This window comes from Tenrec ecaudatus, chromosome 7 (assembly GCF_050624435.1).
Source record: "Tenrec ecaudatus isolate mTenEca1 chromosome 7, mTenEca1.hap1, whole genome shotgun sequence".
Taxonomy (NCBI): domain Eukaryota; kingdom Metazoa; phylum Chordata; class Mammalia; order Afrosoricida; family Tenrecidae; genus Tenrec; species Tenrec ecaudatus.
In genome coordinates, this window is record NC_134536.1 from 130706021 (window position 1) to 130716766 (window position 10746).

Below are 10746 nucleotides of genomic sequence, written 5' to 3' on the forward strand. Positions count from 1 at the left end.
GTCTGGTGTGCTTGTTCCATGTGGACCTCGTTGACTGTTTGAAGACAAGCCTTTAAGACCCCAGAGCTATTCCTTCTGAGAGCTGGCCACCATCTGGTTTCTTCACCACACTTTGCGACAGCACTCAGACCTTCAGTGATCTCTTCATGAGGGTGTGTTGCTCCTTTTATTGATTGTTCTTTTTATGTATTGCAGTTGAGAGATTTGACTCCAAGCTCACCGACTCAACTTTCCATTGTTTCCATTCCATCACTTTGTTCTTTTCAAGTTGCCTAATTCTGCTATCTTAGTATGGACCTTTGCATTTCTAATTGGGTTTTGTGGTAAGGTTATTTTCTTTTTTTTCTTTTCACCTGAGGCGCTCTGTGTCTTTTTCTCCACCCAGTGAAAGCACCTGAACATGATTCTTCTGAATACGTTTCCTGGTTGCTTCAGAACTTACTTTTCAGAAAGTTCCTTTGGATCTGGGTATTTTTCTTTCTTGGTTCTTCATATTGACTGAGATGGACTACGGTCTCTCTGACATTTGGCCCAGCTGCTAGGGAGGAAGGGAGGACAGCTATGTGGGAATAGTTGGCTCTCTAAGTTGGTGCAGCAAAGAAGTAATAGAAATCACAAAAAGGCAGTGAAATGATTAAAAACATTTTTCCTTTCTTAAATCATTTTATTGGGGGCTTGTACACTCTTATCACAATCTATACATGCATCCTTTGTGTCAAGCACATTTGTACATTTGTTGCCATCACCATTCTCAAAACATTTGCTTTCTACTTGAGCCCTTGGGATCAGATCCTCATTCCCCCCCTCCCATCCTGTCCCCTCCCTCACAAACCCTTGATAATTTATAAATTATTATTATTATTTTGTCATGTCTTGCCCTGTCTGACATTTCCCTTCACCCACTTTTCTGTTATCTGTCCCTCAGGGAGGGGGCCACATGTAGATCCTTGGGATTGGTTCTCCCTTTCTACCCCACCTTCCCCTTCCCCTCCTGTTATCTCTACTCTCATTATTGGTCCTGAAGAGTTTATCTGTCCTGAATTCCCTGTGTTTCCCATTCTTATCTGTACCAGTGTACGTCTTCTGGTCTAGCTGGATTTGTAAAGTAGAATTGGGATCATGATAGCAGGGGAGAGGAAGCATGACTGGCTGGTCTCCTCCCATGATCCTTCTGTAAAGAGGATGTCCAGTTGCCTAAAGATGGGCTTTGGGTCCCCACTCTGCACTCCCCCTCATTCACAAAATAAAAATTTTTTTAAATAAAAAAAAAAAAAAAGACAAAATGAGAATCAATGTGCTGTCTAGGCTGCCTCTTCCCTCGGTCGGGTGTATGTGGTTGGCATCTTGTTTAAATGCGATGTGGCAGGTTCCCTTCTGGGTCATGGTGAGCAGTGGGGTCCTTGTCGCTGGCGTGGAGGCGCATGTGGAGTGCCCTGAGGAGTGAGTGGCCACAGCATTGTGGCTGGGTGACATTGCTCTATCCGAGGGCCCGCTGCCCTCTGAGGGTGGAACTGACCATGGCACCCCTTCTTCTGTCTGTGTCCACCGTCTCTGTGGTGTGGGCAATTTGGTTCACTTAGCTTTTATCTTGTCTTCCAACCTTCCAGGCACCTGGTTTCTTTTTCATGCAGATTCGCTCCTGATTGCTGTAGAGGGCTTTTCCCATGCCTGGGTCTGGGTGACCAGGAAGTCCTTTCCCATGGTGCCTTATCTTCTCCTCACTCCACCATTTTCCACACTCATTTCCAAGAGGTCCATTCCAAAAGGACCACAGCTCCTGGAGAAACGAGGGTCCAGGTGGCAGGAAAACCGAATAGGTCTGCACTTGGAACGTGACCATGTCAGGTTCAAAGTCATGGTCCAGGTCAAAGCCGAGTGGCAAAGGGAACGGCTGTGCCCACGCCGCTTCAAGATCGCCCACAACACAACAGCATTGAAAGGCACTGATCTCTGTATTTACTGCAAACACTCGGCCACTGGAGGGGATGGAGGGCCAGAGCGGTGGGGGTGCAGAGCACACAGCCAAGATTATGGGGAAATTAAGGCATGGGCAGGAAATAGAAAGTGGGGTTCCAGGTTTTAGAAATTCCCTCAGGGAGAGGTCCCATTCTGCCCTTGTTCCCCTTCCACCCTACTGCACCCATCCCCCTCTTCCGGCACGACTGACGGGGCAGAAGTCCTCCGCTTCGGTTCCTGGGTCTAGTGCGCTGACCTCTGTGTGACTATCAGCAGGACAGTGAAGACCAGAGCCTTGCTTAGGATTCCACACGCCACAGGAACGACAATGCTGAACACGGAGACCCTGTGGGGGAGAGGTGACTTGATGCTGCTGCTGACAGTGACGGCGCCTCCCACGTGCGTGTTCACTGTACATTCCCCTCATGTCCCTTTCTCTTCTACTTAGATGCCTCCCGCGCTTTCCCCCTGCTGACTGGACATCTCGCTATGTCTCCTTGCCCAAACTGCTGGGTAGTCCCAGATCTAGTAGAGGATATGGGATCTATGCCCAGAAGCTGTTGCTGCCATGCTGGAAAGTGAGCATCGGTCACCTGCTTTCTCCTCTCAGCACCATGACCTCCTTCCTGGGACATTCACCTCACCCCCTTCATCTCCGTTTCCTCCTTTTCCATCCTAGCCACTATCTCAGGACTTGATTTTTTAAAAAGACATTTGTAAGCCATTTCTGTAAACATCAATAGACACAAGAAAGACTTTGTTTGTTCTTTGCCTCCGTTTGCAAGCTACACTACCTTGGGACACCTAACCCGTGGACTGTGTTGCTATAATTTGAGGTTCCTTCAAGACCTGCTTCGCCGCACCATTGGAATTTACATCTCTTGAGCTGGGGACTGTCAGATCCTGTCATCTAGCTGACTTTTGGTGACCTGCCTTGCTGTTTGCTGCCTGTGCCTGGATAGACTGAATTGCTCTAGGCCCTCAAGACTTGAAGGAATGCCAGTGTCTCACAACTGTCCCATGGGAATGAGTTGTACTGAGCTATTTGTACTGCTTTATAATTTAATTAACTGTTTATTTCTTATGTTATATATCTATCTGTATAAATATAAGCATAAACATATATATATATTAGCATTTTGGTTTTGTTTCTCTAGAGAACCCTATCTAACACATGGGCGAAGGGAGACAATGGACAGTGTAAGATACAAAATAACAATATTATATCCCTCAAGGATTCATGAGAGTGGGAGGGTGGAGAAGGGAGGGGAAAAAAGAGGAGCTGATACCAAGGGTTCAAGTAGAAAGAAAATGTTTTGGAAACATTGATGGCCACCTAAGTATATGTGTTCTTAATACAATTGAATGGTGGGTGGTTATAAGATTTGTAAGAGCCCCCAAATAAAATGATTTATTTAAAAAAGAATGGATAAGCAAAGAAAACAATCTTAGTGTCTAAAACCAGGATGATGGTTTCAAATGGAAACTCTAAATGATGCGTTTTCAATGGAGAGAAAAAGATGCCGTCACTGAAACTACAATGACAAAGACTGAGTGGCAACGTTGAAGACTAGATTTAGCGGGAAAAATAACAACACGTTTATCGTGAGCAGCACATCTCTGTGGCAACATGTGTAAGCAGGAAGGACGACTAGAAGAGAAGGTGGAGAAAGATTCATGAGACAGTGGGAATATAGAATGGAGCTTTGGGGGGAGACTGGGGGAGGAGTGAATTCTGGCTCTCTTAATTCAATGTTTCATGGAGACGCATTGTAAGATTAATTGACGCTGAATAAAAAGCTGTGATAAAGTATGCGGCAGGTCTATCTACACCCTGGAGAATTGTGCAAAGCACCGAGGGTCACATTTCACCTCCGGAAATTCGGACTGACTGGTCTGCGGTTAGGGCACACGCATCGATATTAAGAACCGGATGGAAGCAATAGCAAACAGGTGCTGCAGGTCATTCCGCCATGCAGGTCCTGCGGAGAGCCATTGGGTCTTTACAGCTCTGGTGCTCGAGCGTCCCTACCGGTCAGATGAAGAAACTGCAACCAGAGTGGTGAGAAGCTGGGCTGGGGGTGGTGGCAAGGCCAATGGCAAACTCACTGCCATTGGGCAGAAAGCTGCTCCTTGAGAGAAGGAGGAGGCCTTCTGCTCCCCACAGGATCACTCCTATTCTGCCCTGTAGCGGGGGGGGGGGGGGGGGGTGTCTACTAGGAAGCCCTTGCAGTTCACTCAAAGTGCCCTTTCCTTCTAACTACTACCTCGCTGTGCACGTGAGCTGGAGGGCCAGCTGGGAGTTAGCCCCTGCCGCCTTCCCCCTCTGGGAGTTTCAGGCCCAGACAGGGACCTCCAGGCGGCTTCTGCCCTCCCCCATCCTTTGCCGCTCCTTCCTTTCAGCACCCGCATTGGTGAACAAAAGGCTCGATATCTCACTAGAGGCCCAGAGGCCTGACAATCATACCTGATGACATCTGCCACCTTGGTGGAGTTGACTCTGAAGCCAGGAGAGGAGACCGTGGAAGTTGGATGGGTTCTTTTCGGACTCGTGGGGCGGGTCAAAGGAAGGATAGTTTTCTCAGTGGGATCCTGGCTGGAGGTGCCCGAAAGACCTGCCAACAGACACAATTTGAGGAGAACCATCAACCTCGGGACCAAGCAGCAGCAGGCCAGGTGGGCTTGGGGGAGAGTGCACAGTTATAAGTGAAGTGGGGATTGCTGAGCTCAACCCAGGATCTGGCCTGAATGACTCAGCTTGAGTGCTTTTTCACACCCTTCCCTCCCTCCCTCCATGGACTGCAAAAGAGGGTCATTTCTGTTCTAACTAGAAGTTCCCCGTCACTGGAGGAGGAAGCACTTAACTTTGTTCTACTAGAAATGCAAACCCTACTGTAAGACTAGCCAAGACATTTCTACTAAAAGTGACATGACTTGCTGGCATCTTACCCCCAGTCCACAAGGGTCAATCATTAGACTATAGACTCTGTACTGGAAAGGGTGCCACTGTCACCCAAACATGAGCAGCAGGGGCTGGTTTGAGGTGTTCAAATACTAGGATGGATAGGTTGGCGGATGGCTATATGGATGCATGATGGGTGGAGGAGGATGGATGGGTTGTTGGAAGCTGGGTAGATAGATATGGAGGAGCAGGTGAGTAGATGAATGGATGCATGGGAGATAGGTGGATAGACATATGGAGGGATACGTAGATAGATATGTGGAAATTAAGGGGTGGTAGTGTAAAAATGAACCTTTGGGGCAGGGTTTTCTTTTGCTAGGGTCAAAGAAATAGCATGAGGCCAGCTTAGGTGAGAGGCAGACAGACATAGGAGGGAAGAAGCCCTTTATGGCCATAGGGACCCGTCTCATGGACTCTGCTGTGGAAAGCTCCTTCCCAGGGCAGGATCTTTCTCTCACCGTTGCAGTGGACCAGGCGAATCCGATCATGCAGGATGAAGGGGGCCTGAGGAGAGAGGTCAATCACACACTGGTACAGCCCCGCGTCCTCCCTCCGAAGTCCTGTCATCGTGACCTTCATGACGCCATCTGTTGGAAGATTCTCCAGCAGGATCCTTCCAGACCGGATTGATTCTGCCGCTAGGTTTTTGGTTGTCGTCCGCGCCAGCGTCTCAGGGGGGCCCTGGCTTCTTACCCGCTGCCAGGCCTTCAGACTGGAGCCGTATTTTCCGATGTTGTAAGGGCAGAGCACCGTCAGGTTGCCTCCTTCCATGAGGCACTCTTGCTCCTCTGCTATGTCGACTTCTTGGGACCCTGGAATGAAGATGGGGTGTCACCCATCAGACACACTTTCTGTCATCCTTGCCCCCCACTAGCCTCAGGCTGCCCAGCAGCCACCAACATAAGTTAGGAGACATTTGGATCTCTGTAAATTATTTTGAAAGGAATGTGTACAACCTGTTTCCTGTTCCCTCTCCCCCAGCTTCCCTGCCTCTACTCATTCAACATGTTTTTGGCAATTTTAAGATAATTATGTAGACATGTGTGTGAGTATATGTGTGTGCATGCTCACACACACTCAAACAAATATATATATATATATTATCAAGGGACAGGCACCTATGAAGCAAATACGGTGACATCATAACTTCTAGTGGAATTTAAGTGACTAACTCCCTCTCATAGAGATTGGCAGCCTGGGAGACCCACCAGGGCAGCCTGGCCTTTTCTATGGGGTGGGTAAGAGTCAGAGTGTGCTCAGTGCCAGTGAGGTGTCAGTCACCCTTTCTACACTTTTGTAGGTCAGAAAGGTTTCCTAACCCAAAGGTTTGGAGAACTAAATGCTTCCTCTTCCATTTTCTCCTGAGCATTCCCAGCGAAGCTTTCTGAAACGCTGACTCGTGTATGAACTCCGAGAACCTCCACATTGAAAGCCCTCTCCAGTTCTCTTCTGTGAACTCTCCCCATCCCCTGAGAAGCTCCAGCTGGCACAGATCTAGTTTCATTCTCAACCCCACAATGCCATTGACCATCCGGACCAGGTTTTGCCATCACCACTGTCACCATCCACCATGAGCACCTTGATTAGGCACAGTGGTGATACACTGGGCGGCTAACTGCAAGGTCATTTCTTTGAAACCACCAGCTGCTCCTCCGGAGAAAGACGAGGCTTCCTACCCCTGGAGAAGTAGAGTCTCAGAAACCAAGGGGGCCGGCCTACCCCGTCCGTATGAGTCAGAATCGACTCGGTGGCAGTGAGATGTATGACGCATGAAGCTGGCCACTTCAGTCCCTCTCTTTTAGCAATGACTCAAGAGGATGAAGGGCTTCCCAGGGTCACTCACGTAAAAATGAACAAGCAAAAACCACAGGAGTGGACCACCTCACCTTTCTCCCCAGCTACTGTTTGTTGGTGGGTTGGCACCACCCCCTTGTTGTTAGCATGCTCCCAGGGCTCCATATGTGCTGATTTCCATCTGTGTGACGCCTCCTCCCTAACCCTATTTCCCTCTCCGTGCCCTGCTGCAGTCACTTCCACTGAAGGCTTGTCGCCATGACACTCTGGCTCCTTTGATGGTGTGAACCTTTCCTGCTCCCCACACCGATCCTCCCTGGGGACAGAGTGCTCCTTGGGCAGGGGGACGATCTGCCTCTTCTTCGCATGTCCTGGCCTGTCCGCACGGGGATGGGGATTGCATGGAGGACCCCACCTAAGTTTCTCACCTTCAAGATGCAGTAGGGGGACCCCCAGCTTCTAGCTCGTGGCCCAGCCCCTACTGCGACCCAGTCTGCTTTCTTCACCCTCCTTTTGGCCCTGCTGTCTCTCACACATACCCTCGTGCCACCCAGACCATCCTCTCACTAGGCATCTCCTCTCAAGCAGGAGTCCGTGTGGCACAAATGGCGAAACCCTGTGCTGCTAGGGGAAAGGCTGGCGACTGGACAGAACACGGAGAAGAAAGGCCTGGCGATCAGGTTCAGACAGGCCAGAGTAATGATTGTACGGAATGCGGTTCTGCCCTGAGACACACAGGTATCCATGGCTTGGAGTCAACTGCCCAGTCAGTTCCCCTGGGCTATTGACCTGCCTGTCCCTGACACCTGCCCACCAGCTTCCCTGGCTTCTTACCTGAGATGTAGAGCAGGGGCAACAGAAACAGCAGTGGCTGCCACCTCCAGAGCCCACTCCCCCTCATTCTGGACTGTCTGTCCACCCAGAGTCTCCAGGCTGTGAGAGGACATGGACCCTGCCGGAGGTTTATCATCTTGTTGAGTGGCTTCTGCTGGTCTTTTGTAATCGTGAGCTCCTGGGGGAACTGTGAGGAGGGGGAGGAGCTTAGACATGTGCAGAAGGCAAGGAAGAGCCCTGCTCTTGTGACACTTTCCTTCCTGTCTTTCCCACGTCACAGGCCTGTTGGGAAACACTGTGTGTCCCCATGCTGGGTTCACCCGCTGGATCTCCAATGTCTTCTCCACTTCCTGCTCAGCTCGCATTCCAAGGCAGTCCCATCCCTGGCCACTGGTCTCCTTTCTGGAATGATGCTTGTCAGTCTCAAAGGTCCCATTTTTTCTTTCATTTTTCTCTACACCAGTACTTCCCAAACCCAGGCAGGCAGTCCAATCCCCCAGAAAGCCTGGTAAATATACACACACACCCAGGGACCATCCCCCGACATTCTGGTCTGGTAGAGCTGGGGAGGAGCCCAGAAGCTGCATGTTTACAAGGGAACACGGGGAATCAGGAGGCAAGTGGCCACAATAAACCCTGCCTCCAAATGATCAGGCCTGGCCAAGTGGGTCCTGAGTCAGCCCTTGGTTTCCCTGCCTCTGGACCAGCCATGCGCTTCCCTGAGCCACCCAGTCAGGGGTACACCTGGACACCAGGACAATGGAAATCAGGACCACTGAGTGTGTGGGCTTCTTGACACGAATGTCTTATCGAATCAGATCTGATTTGGGAGATTGTGCGTTAGATGGTTGTCATATTAGGCTCTCGGGCACCAAACACCATGTCCACGCTGGGCGCATGACCTGGGCTGTGTGTCAGCAGGACGCAGAGCCCACTTCCCTTTCTATTGATGGTGGAGGCTGTTTTCCTTCCCGCTGGTAGTCAGGGTGTAAGGATGTGGCTTGGCATGAACTTGGCCACGTTCATGGTTCTGCCCAGTGGTTCTGGCTCCCGAGGGTGTGTTGTAAGATGCAGCGTCATTTGGGGATGAGTCATCCAGAGGTAATGAGTGTTCTTAGAAATTGATCTTGACTATTGCTCAAATAGATTCCAGAGGTAGGGCCAATGGTTACCATGCTCGGCAGCTAACAAAAGGATGGAGCACAGTTCTACTCTGACACCCGAAGGTGGGGTTGCCCTGAGTGGGAGTGGGTTCAAGGGCAGGTGGCATTGCTGAACTAGAAAGGAAGGTCCCACTGGCCTTTCCCCATGAGGAGGCCCCTTCCCTTGAGAATCAGAAGAGGACAGTGCAGTGAGATCACCTGATTGTTACCTGATGATATTTCCACGACACAGGTAAACCCGTCCTCCTGTCTCGGGGGAACAAAAAAGACCCCTACAGGGGAAAGCTGTGAGAGGATCAGGAAGGTGTGGGGCACATGAGAACAGCTTCATGATGCTGTTTTGAGGATCCAGTGATCAAATGCAGGGAGATGTGTCCACTACGGTCTCTTGACCCTACTTTCTAGGGCCTTCATGCTTCACCTGCCCGCAGTAAAAACACAGCCGACCACTGGCCAGTTGACCTCACAGGGTCCCCATGTGTCGGACAACTCCACTCCACAGGGTGCTCTCCCAGGATTAGATGTCCAGTTCTTGCCCCGAGGCACCTCTGGATCTGACTGCCAGACTTCCCAGGGAGAAGCTGAGCACCTGACATTGAACATCACTCAAGGACAGCTTCCAGTTCAGTAGCGAGTGCTTTACTTTGAAGTCACTGTTACTGTATGTGTGCCAGCGTAGGGTTATATATGCACGATATAGGCATATTTTCTTGACCTTATATCATACATACAAACAAACAAAATCACTGCCATCGAGGTAATGCTGACTCACAGCGATCCTGTTGGACTGGGTGGAACTGCGCCTGTGTGTTTCCAAGACTAACTTTTTATGGGAGTAGAACATCCAGTCTTCCTCCATCGGGATGGCTGGTGGTTTAGACTCGCTGTCCTTCACATTGGGCAGTTAGCAGCCCAGTGTGTAACCACTACTCCACCAGGGTTTTTATATATATATACGTATGTATATATGTGTGTATGTACACACACACACACACACATATATATACATATGTATACACAGTAAAGGCTGTGTTTTTGGAATGGTTAGGTGAATTCTGCTGCTGTAGGCATTTCCCCCCTGGTTTCCTATCATCTCCTCATTCCATGCTCTACCACACCCCTTTCCGGAAGATCCATTCCAAAAGGCCCACAGATTACTGGAGGAGCCCAAGTGTCTGATTCTGGAGGAAGGGAAGGCCCACATGTGAGGCATTGAGGATGCTTCAGCAATGTGAACATGACCATGTCAGGTCAAGATGCCACAGTCCAGGACAAGGACCCAGGGCAAAAGGGTGACTATGTCCAGTGCACCTCGAGATCCCCCACAAGACAGCAATAATAGAAGACATTTATTGGATGGTAGCACTGAGCTGCTGATGGAAGGAAGGGCCGGGCCCTGTGGAGGCACTCCTCCCAGGAGGGGGCAGGGCACACCCCCAAGGTGACAGTGAAATGAGGGAGCAAGCAGAAAAAGAAAGGTGGAATGTTGCATCTTAGAAACACCTGCTATTGGAGCTTCAATTCATGTCCTCGTCTGCTGTCCGTGCACACCCTAACCCGCATGCATTCCTCTTCAGCCACCACTGCCAGGTACATGTTTATGGAGGTCACGGGCCCTTCTCATGGGTGCATGGAACTACTTCTCCCATAACGTAGATCCCTCCAGCACTTCCCCGGGCTGCCTTACCCTGGACATCTCAGCATGTCTCCTTGCCCAAGCTGCTGATTAGAAATACGTCTATTTTGTCTGTGCTGTACTTCACCCTGGCTGACTCATCCCTTCCTTGTGATTCTTCTGTGAGGGGATGTCCCATTGTCTACAGATGGGCTTCCTCTGGTTCTTTAATGCGTCTTCCCCCACACGATCATGACACTACTTCTACCTTACAAATCCGGTTCGACCAGAGCATGTACATTGATTGGTACAGATAAGAGCTCTCGACCCACAGAATCCAGGACAGATAAATCCTTCAGGAACAGTAATGGGAATAGAGATACCATGCGGTTAGGGGGAAACTAGGGGGTTGGGGGGACAAG

The 10746-nt window shown here is 50.1% G+C and overlaps 1 protein-coding gene across 1 annotated transcript; it reads right to left on the reverse strand.

Annotated features, from left to right (window-relative positions):
- Positions 1 to 1892: 1892 nt before the first annotated feature.
- TREM1 (triggering receptor expressed on myeloid cells 1) lies at positions 1893 to 7707 on the reverse strand. The gene is made up of 4 exons (XM_075554106.1): positions 7547 to 7707; positions 5377 to 5730; positions 4424 to 4571; positions 1893 to 2302 (listed from the first exon to the last, which is right to left on the reverse strand). The coding sequence occupies exons 1-4, from the start codon at positions 7680 to 7682 to the stop codon at positions 2200 to 2202; spliced, it is 741 nt and encodes a 246-aa protein (XP_075410221.1). The 5' UTR covers positions 7683 to 7707; the 3' UTR covers positions 1893 to 2199.
- Between the last annotated feature and the right edge of the window lie 3039 nt (positions 7708 to 10746).

Coding starts and splice junctions, on each gene's coding strand:
- TREM1 (XM_075554106.1), bottom strand. CDS start 7,682: ATGATAAACCTCCGGCAGGGTCCATGTCCTCTCACAGCCTGGAGACTC. Junction 5,731..7,546: donor GCCCCTGCTCTACATCTCAG/GTAAGAAGCCAG, acceptor TCTTCATTCCAG/GGTCCCAAGAAGTCGACATA. Junction 2,303..4,423: donor AAGGTGGCAGATGTCATCAG/GTATGATTGTCA, acceptor TCTCCCCCACAG/GGTCTCCGTGTTCAGCATTG.